Source organism: Lipotes vexillifer, unplaced genomic scaffold, assembly GCF_000442215.2.
Source record: "Lipotes vexillifer unplaced genomic scaffold, Lipotes_vexillifer_v1.1 scaffold2194, whole genome shotgun sequence".
NCBI lineage: Eukaryota > Metazoa > Chordata > Mammalia > Artiodactyla > Lipotidae > Lipotes > Lipotes vexillifer.
In genome coordinates, this window is record NW_006777784.1 from 427,367 (window position 1) to 446,293 (window position 18,927).

Here is an 18,927-nt window from a genome sequence, read left to right on the forward strand (position 1 = left end):
CACTCCATGGCATGTGGGATCTTCCTGGACCGGGGCACGAACCCGTGTCCCCTGCATCGGCAGGCGGACTCTCAACCACTGCGCCACCAGGGGAGCCTCCGAGAGATTTTTAAGTCTCCCCTAGACATTATCTTTTCAGTCCTAACAAATGCTCTTGTTCAAATCATCGCCGCTCGGTTTAACCCTTGGGTAGGCGGCTGTCACTTCAGAGTCCACATTCGCAGCCCTAACGGCATCCCCATCGCTGGTCCTGGCCGACTCCCAGGGATCTGTAACTCGGTAAAACCCCACTTGCACTGCTCCTGCAGCTGCCCGAGTCTAAATTCTCACTGCTTTTCCGTTTCCAATCTCTCTTCGAAGCTGGTCAGCTGTACACCTTTGTTGCTGGATGAATAACACTTTACAGATACAGCCTCCTTCCGGGCACACCCTCCCTCGGATGCTTGCTGGAACTCCCCGTGTGATGCCCCGGAAGGTCCAGGCTCCTCCCACACCCCAGGGCAGAGCTGGGGCAGAGCCCACGAGGTGCTCACTCTGCCGCTCGACATTGTGGCTTCCTTTTCCCTCCTCCTCGCCACATTCTGTCCCTGCTTTTGCAAATCCAGTGTTTTCTCCCCGTGCCGCCCTGCGGGGCTCACCTGGCCACTGAAGACCCCGCCTCTCCTGTGCATCCCCTGGGCATTTGCACGGCTTTCCTTTCTGTCCCTGGTCTGTTGCCGAAGGTGCTCTGGAGACGATCACCTTCGAGTTGATCACCTTGCGTGTCGAGTCACCATCCAGAAGCTTGAGAAGAGGCACCTGTTAGGATGCACCCTGGATCTCCTGTACATGCTGGCATTTTAAGTGTCAAAGGCTTTAACACACACACACACAAAGCCCAGCCAACATTAACTCAGCTGAGGAGAATGAGCATCCCACAATGACTATTACAGATTATTCATCCCTAAATCCCCCAAGATAGTTGGACAGTCGTCTGTGCTTTTTCTTCTTGCACTTTGTCAATTGTTTCCATACATTCCTGTCATTTATTGTGTCTTATCACCCCTCTAGAATGGGAGCATTTAAGGAATCATTTCTTTTAGGTATATTTTTCTAAAAGCTCTTGGCTAATTCTTTGCATACCAATTGAACTGTGTAGGACTTCAGAATTACGTGTTCCATCCCTGCAGAAACCTCCTGAGGTAGAGGAGGAACGTGTTGGCCCCACGGCTCATCACTCTGCATTCAGCTCACACAAAGCCCCCAGAGCGGCCGCCAACTCAAGGGCATCTCACTGATTCCCACGGATGGACCAGCCCCTGTGCCTTTTGCCACTTTCCTCTGGCTGTAGATTTGGAGGGAGTTCTCTGAGCCGCTCGCCGCACGCACGTGTTTCTCGAGCGCCCCAAACTTATTCGAGGAGTCATCTTCCTCCCCAGCAGGAAGCCTCTCTCCTCCCCTGAAAATCTTTGCATCCCTTTCCTGAGAGACGTTCCTCTGCTTAGCCTCCGTCTCCCAGCAAAACCCTGCTTCCTCTCCTCTTCCAGACGTGCCCCCTTCCGTGAACTTCCATCTCTGACTCCCAGGTGAACTTGCACTCCAGTCCTGGGACCAGTGAAGAGTTAGGCTTTTTCTGCTCGGACACTGCTCTGAGCGTCGCGTAAAACAGCAGCCAGCTTTCACGGAGTATCAGTGAGGGCCAGATGTCATGCGCCCTTGTCACCTTATTCAGTGACATCTCCCAGCGAGAGTCAGGCCCTAGGAGCCAGGACTGGATCAGATGCATTGCTGCCAGGACCCTCTGTGTTTGGGACAGTTTCTGGGTTTTTTTGTTTTCGAGAAATTGAAACTTAACGCAACTGGGGGAAGGAGAAACTTCTTTAAGAAAAAGAATAAAAATGACCAAAATTTAGGGAGCAAAGTGGACATTTATTTAAAATGAGAAGATAAAGCAAAGCAAAATACTCATTGTTCTGCGCTTAGAGCAGTGCCTGCGCACACTAGATGCTCAATAAAGATCTGTTGAAAGAAAAAGAAAGAAGTAACCAAAAAATCACTACAACAACATTGCTGTAGAAATTTTGTCAGAAAAAGCTGTCAGGCACACAGATGTTAACTGTGGGTGCTTTGCTTGACTCCCACGGGCCTTAGCAGTGGTCTTTGAAAGTGACGTGTGGTCTGGAGCCTCCCCTGTAGACTTGGGGTCAACCGGCTTCCACCCGTCTCCAGCCCCCAAGATTCCAGGAGTCAACACTGACCAAATCGATTATAATTTCCTGACATTCGACACTGTAAAACCATGTAAAGTAAGGCTTTTTAAATAAAGCAGCTATGCATGAAATTTGTGTATTTGTAGGACAATAATGACATAATTACCAGTGGTAATTAGTGGGGAAATAGTGCAAACACGAAATCTCCTACCGTCGGTCAGGAATAGATTCCCAACATTCACAAGCGTTTTCTCCTGCAAGTTAACGCTCTTAGGTTGAAATCAAACAGCTCTGGCCCTTTGATTTTGTTTGTTGTTTAAAAGCTATGACATTATTTTTGACTATATTCCCCACACTGTACATTTCACACCCGTGACTCATTTATTCTGTAACTGGAAGCTTCGTTCCTCTCAATCTCCCTCACCTATTTCTCTCATCCCCTGCCACCCTTCCCTCTGGCAACTACCTGTTTGCTCTCTGTATCTATGATTCTGTGTCTGTTTTGTTATGTTTCTTCATTTGTTTTGTTTTTTGAATTCCACATATAAGTGAAATCATACAGTAATTTGTCTTTCTCTGTCTGACTTATTTCACTTAACATGATACCTTCAAGGTCCATCCATGTAGTCACGAATGGCAAGATTTCATTCTTTTTATGGCTTATTGCATATATGTACCACATCTTCTTTATCCATTCATCCATCAGTGGGTTGCTTCCGTATCTTGGCTATTGTGTCTTGTCCAGTTTAACACTCTTAGGTAGAAAGCAAACAGCTCTGGCCCTTTGAATGAGTAAAACATGTTTACCACACACACTGAAATTTCCTTACCTTAAAATGTTAAATAAGTGGAGATTAGAACTCAAGGCATATCATTAACAGTGGAAATCCTTCTATATGTTTCCAGTAATCTCATGTGAATGGGGAGAAATGATTACTGTGGTGTATGCTTTCTCTGTAATAATTCACATGAATTCTTCAGTTAGTAAACTTGTCAACTATTTCGCAGTTACACAGAGTGTGGTTTCTTTAAGAAAGTGGATTTTTTATAGCAATGTTGTTGTATTCATTCATTTATTATTCATTCTTTTTTCTCTTTCAACAAATACTTATTGAGCACCTACTATGTGCAGGCACCCTTGGAGGCACCAAGATTGCATTTGAGCTCGTGGTGTCGATTTTCTGGAAGGTGGAGACAGAAAACAAACAAAAGCTTGAAGCATTAACATGGCATGTGATGAGAAAGACCGTGTAGAAAGCTAAAGCAAGTTGTGAGGACAGAAATTGACCTGGGGAAGGGAGAGGGGCGCCGTTTTCCAGAAGGTGGTTGGGAAGGCCTTTCTGCTCGGGGTAGTTTGCGCAGAGCCCTGAACAAAGCGCGGAGCCCCTGCCTTCACTCCGGGAGAGTGAGAGGATGAGCTGAGCGGAGGGATGCAGAGAAGCTGGTGGGGCTGGGGAGGGGTGCGGCAGATGGGCAGTTGGAAATGAGGTCCAAGGCGAGCAGGGAGCGGGGTCCTCGAGGGTCCCTCAGCCTCAGGAAGCCTTTGGATCGTGATCTGAGCAAAATAGGAAACCGGTGGAGAGATGTGAGTGGGAAATGGCATGAACTGACTTAGCTTTTTTTTTTAATTAAAAAAATATTTTTTTTTCTTTTGGCTGTGCCACGTGACACATTGGCATCTCAGTTCCCCGACCAGGGATCGAACCAGCGTCCCCTGCAGTGGAAGCGTGGAGTCTTAACCACTGGACCGCCAGGGAAATCCCATGACTTAGCTTTTAAAGCAGGGTTTGTCAACCTCGGCCCTATTGACATCCGAGGCCAGATGTCTTGTCCCCCAGTCTTCATCCTGGAGGCCTGTCCTGTGCATTGTAGGGGTTTTTGCAGCATCCCTTACCTCTACCCACTAGAGGCCAGTAGCACCCACCTCCCTGGTGTGACAACCAAAAATGTCTCCAGACAGTGTCAAATGTCCACTGGAGAGGTCAGGGTGGCGGGGAACGGGTGGGGCGTGCAGTATCATCTCCTATTGAAAACCACAGTTTTCAAAACATCACGCCCACCCAGCCTGATACGCTGGTTATATAAAAGCTAGCACTAGACTACGGAATTGTTTTTGCATATTCCTGTTTCGAGATTTGGTAGAACTGTCTCGTTCGATTAATACTCAACTTGAATGCGCCTTCATTGCCTACTTGTGTTCAATCATCATATCTTAATGTGAAGACTGAGACTGTATTTTTGAGTCACATCCCCCGATGTGATTCATCTTTCCTGTACCTGTGAGAACAGCACCAGGAAGCAGGGGGCGGTCACAGAGAAACGCTGTTCACAGGCTACAAGAAAATTCCACAGGAATTCAAATTAGCTAATGTGACGATGCGCCCATCAGAAGGCTGCCCCTGAACTACACAGGCCACTGGTTTCAGAAGATGCAGAGATACAAAAAAGACGCAGACACACCCTTAAATCTCTATGTGGGATTTTCCAGCCCTCACTCCCCTACGTGTTTGCTTAGATTCATTGAGAATCTCAAATCTTTTCTTTTGGTGTGACTTTTCGTCACCCTCAAAACCCTGATGACCACGGCTTGGAGGCATGCACAAACTTGATGACTGTATTTGATCTGTGTTGTTTTTTTTTTTTAATTTTCCACAAAATGTGCATCCTGTACCTGCACTTTTATAACCAAGCCGTCTTCAGACTTCATGCCAGGGTCCTCTTGATGGGATGCCGTTGCAGTTCCTTCGGTGTTTAAATAATGGGTGTACTTTTGACGAGGAATGTTGCAACCGTTCTTGCATGAAACTGACAACTTCACAGCAAAACACACCAGCTCACTGTGAAATGTTCGTGGGTAGATTCACCTCCTCAGGCCTCAGTGACCTCATCTCAAAAACAGGCGAGGGAGTGACAGCTCTTCAGAATTGTTATGAAAATGAGAAGTAAGTCAAGTCCCACCTCTAGCAGGGGATTAACACATAATAAACGTGCAGGAGATGGTAATTACCATAAGAACAGTGTGAACAATTGTCATCAGGTTGACCACTTATTCTTGCATCTTAAGAAGGACTCGCTCCCTTATTCCAATCCAGAGCTCTCCTTGGAATAGACAGACGTGCGCTCTCATGATAAAAACATAGAGAAAATTTTAGTAGATAACGTAAGGATCACAGCCTAAGTTTTGTGACACATTTTAAAACATTTCTTGGCTACACGTGAACCTGCTGATTGGACATATGAAGATATTTTTTTAACTTTAATAGCAAAAATGGAGGGTTCGACTATAATTTACATATAGCAGTTGTTTATGAGATAGAAATCCATTTTGGGGGAAGCTCGCATCACATATTCGTACCAGGAGTTCACACAGTGTCTCAGAGGACTGGGTCCTGTACCACCAGACCTAAGAGGACGTCCCTGTTACCTAGGTGCTATGCCCTGCTTCACACTCTGAGCCTAAACAAGACCCCCTGGAGAAGGTTCCCTGACCCACTGCCAGAGAACCAGGGCTGCCCAGCCCCACTGCCACCCAGCTGGGAGCCCACCAAGTTCCTTTATCTGCTTGCTTGTTCCTTTGCTTGTTTGTTGTCAATCACGGTCCCGCGGGCAACGCTCCAAGCTACCTGACTACTCATTACTGGACCTCCAGCTAGTGGAGAGAGTCTGGCCAGAGTAAGCATTCAATAAACAACTGAATTAAAGAGTGAAAAACAAAAAGCTTAAAGAGAAATAAAAGCAGGTGAATGTCTGTGTCTTGAGATAGCTTTAACACCAAACCTGTTTTACGAATTTTCAGAAGATTATTTTTAAAAAGGCAAAATAGAGTTGACCAAGTTGAATAGATACTCTTTCAGTTCCAGCCCGTTCAATAATCTCTGGCTGTCAAGAGCTAAGATGGTGAAGCTCACCCGACCTCGCCTTGGCCAATATTCCCGCCTTTGCCTGGCCAAAGCCTTTTCACTTGTTTTTTAAATGCAAGGAGTCTGGAGCTACTCCCTGGATCGTGGAAATAGAACCTCTTCCACCTGGTTGTCAAAGCCCTGCTCATTTTGCCCTCATTCTATCTGTCCAACTCTTCCTTCTCTAAGCCCTGGAACGGCCTCCTGTCTGGGCACAGCAGACCTGCTCACTGGTAAAGGAGCGGCCACTGCGCTGCACAGAAGATGCTCTGAACAAGATTACTGATGGTGGGGAGGGAAGAGGGCTGAGCAGGGAGAGGGCGTCCCAGGCATAGGGAATGCACATCCCAAGCATCAGAACGTGTCAGTGTGAGCATCTGGGTAAATGCTGAGGGCCTGGGTGCTATTTGAGTGCAAGTCTCAAGGGCAAGGGGAGACAGCATCCAGGAGGGAGAGCTAGGATGCTGTCAAGCCCAGCCTTGGAGATGAGCTCTGGGGGGCTGGCCCCCTGCTTCCTTCTGCCATCACGGTGGGTAAACTGTTCCTCCACCCGTAAAATATAATAAGGCATATTACATTTATTATCCTTTTTGAATCATGTATTGGCCCAAAACTTCAGAACAGTCTGACTAAGAGATACCCAGAACCTACTATGCACCCACAGACAAGGGGCAGAAACAACGTGGAAAATCCCTGATGTTGAACAGAAATTCCCCAGAGGGTTGGAGCGCGTCTTCCAGCTCTTCAGCCTAATTTGGACAGTGGCTTCTGTGTTCTTCACCTCAGAGAACTCAATACAGCACATGCATTAAACATTTAGGTAATTGTGTTACTGTATAGAATGCAGAGGTAGGGTTTTGAAGTTTAGTATTCCTAAGTGGATAATAAACTTTGTAACAATGGCGAAAATATATCTGTTACATCTTTTTTCAAAGCTATAAGATTGCCTCAGCTCGACTTAATTTAAAAACTCAGAAAACTTCTGAAACATGAATAAATCGCCATGCTTCTTTTAGGAAATAACCTTCTCAAGATAGGCAGTTCTGTAATGACAAGTAATTAGACATATGACATCAAAAATTCTTTATAGAATTTCATAATAATGTTTGAAAATAACAAGTTATGAAATTCATTGTTGCCACTGAATGCATCCCATTATGTTTAACAGTATTATGTCAAAATTGGGTGACTATTTTGTAGGCTATACATTTGATTAAGGGTGATTATTAATTTACTGTTTCAAGCATAATTAATGTTTGTTTTCATAAGTTTTATTATTTCCTTCCACTATTTGATTCAACTTGCTCAGTACACTTTATCAGAAAAGACTTTTTTTTACAATTTGTTTCAGGTTTTGAAACTAACATGAACCTTACTAGCCGAGATGATCTTGGTACATCAGAAATTGCATCAGAGACCCAAGATAGAAATGCAAATAACCATGGGATTCAATTATCTAATTCACTCTCCAGCGCGATCACTGCTGAAAATGGAAATTCCGTCGCAAACGGTAAGCACTTCTTTACACCCGGAAGTAAATAGATATACGTCCTAAGTTGTGTCAACTTTCTAGGGAGAATGGAATTAAAACAAAGATGAACTAGGCTTAAAAACTGGAAAAGGGTATAAAGTACGAAATATCACTCTAGGGTGTGTTATCAACTTATTATTTTCAAGTTAAAGAATTCAAATTGCATTCGGTATTAGTTGACTTTTCAGAGATTTTTATGGAGTATTTGGTCTGTGGAAACCAGTATAAAATGAGACGTATACTGGGCAGAAGAAGGCCATGGATGCTCTAACAGTATTTTTAATGAAAACTATATCTTTTTCATTTCTTTTAAAAATTTATTTTTTTAAAAAAATTTTTTATTGCAATATAGTTGATTTATAATGTTGGTTAGTTTCAGGTGTACAGCAAAGTGATTCAGATATATATGTGTGTGTGTATATGTGTATGTATAATGTATATGTGTGTATATGTGTATGTATATGTGTGTGTATATGTGTATGTGTAGTATATATGTGTGTGTATATGTATATGTGCGTATATGTATATATATGTATATGTGTGTATATGTATGTGTGTATATGTATGTGTGTGTATGTGTGTCTATGTATATGTGTGTGTGTATATGTGTGTGTGTGTGTGTATGTATATGTGTGTATATACGTATATGTGTGTATATGTGTATGTATATGTATGTGTGCGTATATGTGTATGTATATGTATGTGTGCGTATATGTGTATGTATATGTATATGTGTGTATATGTGTATGTATAGGTATATGTGTGTGTATACGTATATGTGTGTGTGTGTGTTCTTTTCTCTTATGGATTATTACAAGCAATTGAGTATAGTTTCCCGTGCTATACAATAGGTCCCTGTTGGTTATCTATGTTATATATAGCAGTGTGTATATTTTAATCCCAAACTCCTAATTTATCCCTCCCTCCTCCCCATTTTCTTTTCATACCTCAAAAGTGTGAAGGAATGGTAAACACCACACTGGCTTTAGGTGTTCAATGTGAATGTATCAGCGAAGGTATCCTGTAGAAATTGGCTTGACTGTGTGTATCCAAACCCTGTCTAATAGTGGCTTAAACAAATAGCTTATTCCTCCCACACTAGAAGCAGCCCAGGGCTTCTAGTATTGCCTGAAGGGACAATTCAGACCAATCTTTTCTTGAAGAGACTGAGAAGGTGGGCATGGGATGCAATGAAGGCCAAGCAAAGAAGCCTATATTCTAGGCTTTTCTCTGAAGGACATTGGGGGCATTCACTGAGTCCACAGGAGGTAGCTGAGAAGCTTGGCTGTGCCTTTTAGGACTGTGGGGACAGGCTGAGTCCAGCACCTGCCAGGGCCCTGGGGTGAAGCCTTGAAGGGTCCATCCTGAGAGTCAGAAGAAAAACCAGGAACCCCAGCTCAGCTATGAATCTTCTCAATCCCTGGGGCAGGAATGAAGTCCTCCAGGACTGACGGGGCCCACAGGTACCTGGGAGAATAAAAGTATAATCTATCCCAAAGGACAATTACAGTATTCTAGACTTCAGAATGTTCTTACAAACCATTTTTCAAATACCAAGTTCAACACATAATCAAAAAGAACCAGGCACATGAGGACGCAAAAGCAGATGAAAATTACAAGCAGAAATAGCAATCCATTGCAGCCTATTATCTATGGGGGCTCAAAAGATTGGAGTTCAAAACCATATACTTTAAAATAAGTATGTTTACTAGGCCTAAGGAGATAAAAGAATGAGAATCTCAGCAGAAATCAGAAACCATGAAAACGTGTCAAATGGAAATTCTGAAATTGAAAAATGCAGTCATAAAACTAAGTACAATAGAGGATGAGGTTAAAGTCAATTAGACACATCGGCCATTAAAAAATATCCTAGGGATGTGGAAGATAAATCAGAAAATATCAAGAATGAAACACAAAGAAGCAGAAGAGTGGAAATTCCAGAAAATGGTTTAGAACCTATATTCCAGTAAAATAGTTTAGAGACCTGAAGGATATGCTGAGAAATGTTTTTGGAATTCTGGGGAAAGGAGAGAGAGTCTGTGGGCAAGAGAAAAGATCTGGTGAGAAATGGGAGAGAATTCTCCAACACTGATGAAAGCACTAAGAAACAGGTTTAAGTTGGCAGTTTCTTATAAACATACACTTTCCATGTGACCCAGCAGCCCCCCTCCTGGGTGTTTACTGAAGAGAGATGAAAACAGCGTCCATATAAACACCTGTATGCAAATGTGTATCCTGCCTTTATTCATAATCTGGAAATAAATGAATTGTCCTTCAGTTGGTGACTGGACTGTATTCGTTATTAATTGCTGTGTAAAAATTACCCTCCAGAACTTAGAGGCTGTTGTTTTGTAGTTTCTGTGGGTCAGGAATCTGGGTGCAGCTGAGCTGAATGCCTTTGGTTCAGGGTCCCTCATGAGGAAGCAATCAGCTATCAGTCAAAACTGTAGTCATCTTGAGGCTGGTTGGAAAGATGGTCTGACTTCAACATCACTCACAGGAGCATCTCCACAAGGGAGGCCTCACAACAGGACGGCTGGCTTCCCCCAGAGCAAGCTGTCCGTGGGAAAGCAAGGAAGAGCACCCAGGATGGAAGCCACGCCCACTGCACGGCTGCTCGTGGAGGGGACAGCCAGCACTCCAACCACATCCAGCTTGTTGGATTCAGGCCATATGTCCAGTCGAATCATGGGAAGAGGTTACATGAGGTGTGAGTGCCTCTGGGTGGGCCCATCAGGAGCATTTCACAGGCTGACCAGTGCATGGATCAACTCTGCAATAAAAAAGGATGAACCATTATTACACACAACAAAATGGATGCATCACAAATGCATTGCACTGACTGAAAAAAGAATAAAAAGACTCTAAGTATGATTGCATTTATATGACATTTGGGAAAAGGCAAACTACAGGGACAGTAAGAGATGAGTGGTTACCGGAGGCTGGGCGCAGTGGCCAGGGCTGGGCTGTGTAACAAAATGTCACAGGCTGAGTGGCCTGTAAAGAGCAGTGATGTGTTGGCCACAGTTCTGGAGGCTGGAGTCCAAGGTCAGGGTGCCGGCACCGATGACAGCCCTCTTGCAGGTTGCAGATTGCCAGCTTCCTGCTTGCCCTCACGTGGTGGAAGGAAGGAGCTAGCTCTCCGGGGTCCCTGTTATAAGGGCACTAATCCCATTCATGGAGCCTCCACCCACATGACCTAATCACCTCCCAAGGGCTCCACCTCCTAACATGACCGCACTAGGGGGTAGGGCTTCAACATATGAGTTTTAGGGGGACACAAACATTCAGACCACAGCAGACCACAGAGGGGCATGTGGTGGTATTGACAAACAGGAATGAGTGTGTTCCTATAAATTTATAGGCAGGTGCATAGAATAAAGGTGAATCTTTCTTTCTGTAAATGTCACTTTTGTTTAAAAAAAAAAAGCCTGAGTAGAATAAATACCAAGAACAATACTCCTAGGCATATCATAATGAGACACTGGTAACCAAGCATGAATCTTAAAAGCAGCCAGAGGTTAAGAAGGAAAAAAATAGACAAATTACCTTTAAAGAAGCAGTGGAAGTCCAAAGACAATGAAATAACATACTTAACATGCTCAAATAAAGTAACTGCCAAACTAGAATTCTACAAACAGTAAAATACTTCTGTAAGAATGAAGGGGAGTTAAGGATATCTTATCAAAACAAAACAAAACAAAAACTGAAAGAATTAGTCATGGGCAGACCCAGAATGCTCAGGTAAAAGAAGGAAAAATGAACAATAGAAAACTAAGTAAAGTTAGGAGGGGGTAAAAATAATATTTACTATTATACACTGATAAATCACATTAAAAGGTTATAATTTCAAAGGTAAGTACTGAAAGAACAGTAGAGAGGTGTATAATTTCCAAACTAATAGAGTAAACTAGAATAATAAAAAGTCAATCAACCTAGAAGATAGCAAAAGGGGTAAAATAGGAATATCTGCAAGGTACGACAAATTGAAAAGTCTCAGATGGTAGACGAAAAAGCATACATGAAAATAATTTAAACTCAGTTGAATTCCATTAAACTTTAAAAGACTCTTATTTAGTGTAAGTTCACATTAAAAATCAATTAATACAATATTTTAAAGCTTAAAGTTTCTGAAAACATGTAATAGATGAGGATGCTGAAAATTTAAATGTGAAGGGATAGAAAAGGAAAAGATATAGCATGCACATATTAAAAACAACAACAGTTCTGTTTGGAAGTTAAAAATTACATTGCTGAGTGATCAACAGATTCAAGAAAGATAAGAACCTAAGTTACTGAAATATAAAATAAGCAACAAAGTCAAATGTTAATTCTTTGAAAAAAAAATCTTTGAAGCATTAATAAAATTGAGAATTCTCTTTCAAGGGTGATAGAGAAATAAAGTGGACACAAATAGCCAATTCTGGGATGAAAAAGGGGACCCACCACAGATCTTCCAGAAATTTAAAAAATGATAATAATTATATTATAAACAGCTTTATGCCAAAATAAATTTGTGAATTTAGATGAATACTTTTCTCAAAAAAAATTACAACTAACCCAAAATAGAAAAAAGAAATAGGAGAGCTAAATAGTGATGTAAATGTTAAGTTATTGAGTTTGTAAGTGAATACTTTCCTACAAGGAAAACTCTAGGCCCAAATGATTTTTCTGGTAAGTTCTCTCAAAATTCTAAGAATGAAATAATTCCACTGTTACACAAACTCTTCCAGAGAATAAGAATGAAGGAGGAGAAAAAAAATTAAAACAGAAAAACCTCTCCCAGCTTTGCATAAATAGCCACTTAATTTATGACAGAATTGGCATTGGAGGAAGAGCAATCAGTTGCTGTCCATGTGAGGAACAAAAATGAAACTTGACCCCTACCTTACACTATACACACACAATCCCTGGTAGATTTTAGATCTAAACGTCAAATGTAAAATAAACTTTATAGAAGAAAATATAGAATAATAATTTTTTAACCCCAGAGATGGGAAAAGGAAGGACTTCTTAAATAAATTAAACAGGATACAATAAAGTGCTAACCGTAAAGGAAAAAAAAAAATACACACACACACACACACACATACACATATATATATATATATATGTATAGGTATGTAATGGGATAAAATATTTTCAACACATTTAACCAACAATGGGCCATATTCAGAGTTTACTTAAAAACAAACAAAAACTACTGAACAGAAAAACAGAAAGGACAAATGAAAAGGCATGTCAACATTTTTAATGAAGTCCGACTTTATTCGTAATTAGAGAAATGCACATTAAAACCACCACATGATCCTACTACAGACCCTATAGAATTTCAGAACTGGCTGACCAGGATGCGGAGCTTTGTGAAAGGATCACCAGGAACGTTAGGGCAGGGATTTCATTCGGAGGAGAAAGAGCCAACACTGATTTGAGAGAGAACGTTGGGAGCTTCTGGGTAACGGACAGTGTTCTATTTCTTGACTTGTGTGGTAGTTACAGTTCCTCACTTAAAAAAAAAAAAGGGGGGGGAGAGAAAGAGGGAGGGAGGGTATTTCAGAACGGCTGTTAGGTAGCCAGGATGGTGGTACTCCATGGCCGTCGAGAGATTCTGGCTTCACCATCCTATCTCTGGCTTCCCTCCAGGTCCAAGTAAGGTCGGGGGATGTAGTCTTTCATCTGAGCACGTTGCTCACCCAAGGATGTTCATTGCTGACCTGCCCAGCAGGAGGGGGCGAATGGGTCTTGGGGAAGATCTAGCCAGGCGATTCTCATCACAAGTCACGCCTTACTTGGAAGGAGTCATGGGGTGGATAGTTGATTAGGGCAGGGCTTGTTCAAGCTTAGCATCAAGGACCCCAGGGTAATGCGGGAGTATTCTGTTGGCACGCAGGTAAAGGATTGTTTTCATCACACACACACAGAGAAAAAGCCCCAAAGTGTTTCTGAATGCTACCCTTCCCCCCATATTAAGCAGGGATTCCATGTAAGGATTGGTTGGAAGTATTTGGCTCGTAAGACACAGGCTTTTTGGTACGATGGGGCTTTTCGGTACGATGGGAGGAAATGACACTGGGAAGATACAGAAGGATTTTTATACCCGCGGTAAAGATTTCTAGGGAAAGGAACTGCAGTTACCAAGAACAGACAGACGTACCGGTTCCCAGGTTCCCAGAGCATGGGTCCTCTCTTCAGTACATATTACTATTCATCTGGCGTTTTAATTTTATGCAGGCTATAAAAGCTGTACATGTTTTATGTGACAATTTGGAAAATACAAGAAAGCATAAACAATGAGTAAAGCCTACCATTCCTTGTATTACCCAGAAATACCCAAAACGTGTCTAATATTCCACTGTGTAGAATTCTGTTTTTTTTCATACAAGTATATGTGTGTGTTTATATAAGATGTTTGGTTTTGTTTTTTATAAAGCTTGAGTTATACTGTACACGTGGTTTTAACAATCTGCTTTTTTCCCTTAGAAATCTCATGTGGTATACCTCTAGGTCAACAAATGCAGATCTGCATTGTTTACAGTTGGCCATTAATTGTACATGATGCATAGCATCTCATCAGATAGAACTAACGTGATTTTAAATAACCCAGCCCCATTTGTTGGATATTAGAATTACCTCCTGATTTTCTATCCTTAAAATAAAACTGTTTATGAGGGATTACTCCAACTTGATTAAAATAGACATTTTGTAAAACTTTCCATGTTCATGTGTCATGTTCAGATTTATGTGTGTGTGTGTTTAGATGGAAATATGGAGATATAATCTTTCTCTTAAAACCATCGCTTTCTGAAATCTCGGATGATAACCCTTTACAAAAAGGATAAAAAAAACATTGTATACCCTTATACTGAAATTCAGTATTCCTAAAATAATAAAAATGGAATTTGAGTGATAACAATAGTCAACAAGTATGTGATAAGAGAATATTTCACAAAGGTTGCATATATCTAGTAAGAAGGTAATTAATTCATTTTTGGAGTATTTAAGGATAGCTGCTAAACAAAAAGGGAATTTAAAATAGATTGGATGATCAAAACTGAATGCAAAAACATTTAAAAAGATAACCATATATCCTTTCGTTTTTATTAAATTTTCACTCCCCGCCATTCTCCCTAGCTCACCTTGGGTAATCTTATTCTACCACAAGGAAAGAGAAAATAGGCACTCCCCTTTACCAAAATATTTAATTTGTCTCTGTTTTGAGTCAAAAGCCAAAAGCTATGGCTTGGTAAATGGTCCTAGAAAACTTAATACAAAACACTCTGAGTCTTATTCTAAAAATCAAAATAAACCCCAAAACCAATGGAACAAACCAAAAAAACCCTCTAGACCAAATGGAAATTTTTGTGGAATATGTTACCTGAAATTAATCATATAAAATTAAATATTTAGGAATATCAGGCTTCAAAACTTCAGTACGTAACTGATAGCGTATGTTCAAACCCTGAAACAGAGATTTACACGTTATCCCTTAAATGCTTATAGAGACCAGATTTTAAAATAAAGCTGGTTCTGCGTTGTTGTTCATTGAAGATCACTGGAAAATCTCGAGTTATGTGCACAAAAGGAAAATTACTTCACTTGGGATTTCAGTCTTTCAAAGCAACATGACGTGTTTATTTTGATTTACCTGCGTGGACACCATGAGCTTCCTGGGTTCCTGAAACCTTCCCATGACTATTAAAATATCCGGCACAATGCTCTGGATACTCAGGCAGGCACTCAGTAACAGCATTTACTGATTGGAATAGTGTTGCATATTTCATAAGAACCAGTAAGTCCTATGCCGGGGCCAGAGTCAGAAAACCTCTCCTGGTCGGAATGATAAAAACTGATCAGATGTTATATACGTACAGCGCATGATATATACATGGTCATTATAACTCAAATCGGTTAGTTGTACTGGTTCACAATTCACAGCGTTTGGTCAATATGCTTTACTAAATAAAGGCACGAGATGGGAATAAATGTTTAAAATAACTTGAAGTTTCCATTGAATCAGAAATAGTGTTATTTTCAAGGAAACGTTTTCTCTGGAATGCCAGTATCTGCATGCTACCTCTGCTTCCCAGAAATAATTATCTGTTTGTTCATTTGCTGAAATATAGTTATGTGTGGGTAATTATAGCTATCACTTACTTTAATTGCCATCCTTTTACTGATGCGAACACAGACTTAGATCTTTTTTTGTATATTTAATTATTCCCTGGACTTGTGGTTATTTATCATTAGATTAGAGAACAGTTTTTAGTGCTAGAACGTTGTAGTTATAGCAAACAAAATATTGTGAGTCTAAGGATGTTTAGTGGGGAAATAAAGATATGACAAATTCTATCTAGGCCATTTTATGTTCAGTATGATTTCCTTTCTTGCTGCTTGATGACTACACATTTTACGGCTGGGCGTCAGAAAAAATGACAATTAAAGAATACAGTCATTACATTTGATTTTCCATTTACCATTCTCTGAAGATTGTCTTTATTTGTGCTGTGTTTATCCTCAGTGCATCGTAAGGATAATCTATGGTGATAAAGCACTGGGTGAGGCCATTTACAAGACCAGAAGCTCTGCATTCTTTTTTTTTTAACATCTTTATTGGGGTATAATTGCTCTACAATGGTGTGTTAGTTTCTGCTTTATAACAGAGTGAATCAGTTATACATATACATATGTTCCCATATCTCTTCCCTCTTTGTCTCCCTCCCTCCCACCCTCCCTATCCCACCCCTCCAGACAGCCACAAAGAACCAATCCGGTTTCCCTGTGCCATGCGGCTGCTTCCCACTGGCTATCTACCTTACGTTTGTTAGTATATATATGTCCATGTCTCTCTCTCGCCCAGTGCTACCCATTGCCTTCAAGTATCGCCAGATACTGTGAAGTGTTAGGTGACGCCTTTAATTTCTGGACTACACCCTCCAGGTCCCCTACTTTGGCCATCTTACAGGCCACCCCCAGGACGTGGAGACATCTCGTGTTCCATGTTACGATGCTTCAGCACTTCAGTTCCCTTGGCCAGGCTGACCTTCCTCAACCTTGCTCACCTTTCAAAATCCTCCCCATCCTGGAAGGTCCACAGCTTTTGACATCGCCACCGTCACTCTTCCTCTAATCCCTCACCCAGAGTGAATCCCTGCTTTCTCCAGATCCATCTCAACGCCACCTGTGCCCTGTGGAACCCTTAAGTCATCCTGTTGTGTATTCTGCTTAAGAAGCATTACCGTGAAGATTTGAGATCCTCGGAGGCAGACCTTTTCTTGAGTCTTGGCGCATTTCCCAGTGCCTCATTCAGAGGGTGACCTAGATATTTCCTAACTTTATTTAGTTGACACTGTGTAGAGCAGTTCATGCTAATGACTTGGCTCTGAGTTTGGATCCGCACTAAGCTGAGTTTCTGTTCTCATTCAGCGAGCAAGCTTCTAACTGATCATTTCGTTTTTAACAATGGATCACAGCCTCCTTCCCCAGGTTCCTAGTCTCTGTAAGACGTCCAGTGAACCGGATTCTCTAGCAGCAGACATTTGTCTTGCTTGTCAATGGGCCCTTCATCCCCCTCTCACATGAATCCCAAACTCTTAGCTTTGCCCTGCTAGCTTTGCCCTACTATGCTTATCTAGTTGCCTGGAACGCCAACCTGTGTGTGATCTTGGATTTCCACCCACCCTTCCTCTGTATTGATTCCGATCACTCTAACACTCACTGCTTGATCGGAACCTTCGCCACACCTGCTACCCGGGTCGCGATACAGTATTCCCCTGGGCAACTTTAGACATTGCTATTACTTTTGACAAAGACCCAGTCTCCCCATGACCACCCATCCGTATGTCTATCACTTCCTAGATGCTGGCCCTCTCCTGCCCAGTCTCAATGAACTAACCCTTCCACGCCAAGGTATTTGTATATATATCAAGAAGATCAACTGGGAAGACTTCTTATGTGTTAACAGGATGTTGTGGGCTTCTCTGCAGAACTAACTCTCTAACTGCAAAACTATGAGTGATTTTCTAATGATGTTTAAATCAGGAATCATGTACATGTTTAATCAGTTATACCATACTGGTTAATTATGATTTCAGATGAGAGGAGCAATCACTTCAGAATCTAAAGTTGTCTAGGTTGAACTTTCATTGGACAGTTGTTACTTTTTAGTCCATTCATTTTTATCAGTAAGTCACCTGATTGATCCCTCTCTCAGAGTGCTTCTCAGCCAGGGATGATTTTGCCTCCCAGGGGATATTTGGCAATGTCTGGGGACAGTTTTGGTTGCCACAGCTAAGGAGGTGATGCACAGGACAGACCCCCAGCAGAGAATTATACAGCCCAAAACGTCAGCCAGGCTGACGATGAAAAACCCTGCTTGGGTCACGAGGGATGATTACTATAACCTTTTGGAGCCTCGAAGGCACTTCTGTATCGTGGGAGATATAAGTTGCCTCAGACCCGCCACTGAGCCTTTAGGGTTGGTTATGTATTGGTCTGTTGTGATCGGGCAGCTACCCTGACCTTTTCCGCGTGCAATTTCACCCAGTCCCCTCCTTTCCTTTGGATGTAGAATGAACGATAGTCAATAAAATTCGTCTGACACGTAGACTTGATGGTGTCTTATCTTATCTGTCTTCCATCCCTTCTCAGCTGCCCTGCTACCCCACAAATGGGAAACAAACTGCCACTGCAGGGACCCATTTACCCTCCATCGCCCACAGGCTTCTCTTTCCCCCATCAGTGTTTCATCAGACTATTTCCAGCCTCTAGAAAAGTGTTCCTTCTCCCCTACAGTACCTCTTTGCCCACGTCTGTGCTATTATGACATATTTCTTCACGATCATTTCAGCTTTTTTTGCCAGTACATTTCCTCTTTGATTAGATGGAACTCCAGCAATACCTGGTATTACCATGCTGCCTTGGGAAATTTAGTTTTCAATGAGTGTTTACTGACCTTCATTTCAATCCATGAAATGTCACCATTTTCATTTGTTCAGTAAGTACACGACTTACTTTATTTGGGGAAAGAACACACAACTTAACGGCTATTTTGTGTTGACCTCCATAGGTTTACCTGAAGACGATGGATTATCCAGGTTGTCTGGGAGTGGGACCTCCTCCCTTCAGAGACATAGAGAGAGTCACACCACTCAGGTAATGACCCCTCTAATGCTTACCTTTGCTATGGTAACTGAAGTTAGATGCCTACGTGAGATTCATGAAGGTGTGACCAAGAGGGTTTGTTCTTATTGGACTAGGGAACACAGTTATTTTCAACTCTGCTGTAAGTTTCTTCACCTCAACATTCTCT

General features: G+C 41.9%; 1 protein-coding gene across 1 annotated transcript in view; it reads left to right on the forward strand.

Annotated features, from left to right (window-relative positions):
• MYO16 (myosin XVI) overlaps positions 1-18,927 on the forward strand; it is a 463,256-nt gene that overhangs the window by 425,149 nt on the left and 19,180 nt on the right. Inside the window, exons 36-37 of the mRNA XM_007451283.1 lie at positions 7,440-7,598; positions 18,685-18,770. Coding sequence (XP_007451345.1) covers positions 7,440-7,598; positions 18,685-18,770 — 245 coding nt within the window. The remainder of the gene's footprint in view (positions 1-7,439; positions 7,599-18,684; positions 18,771-18,927) is intronic.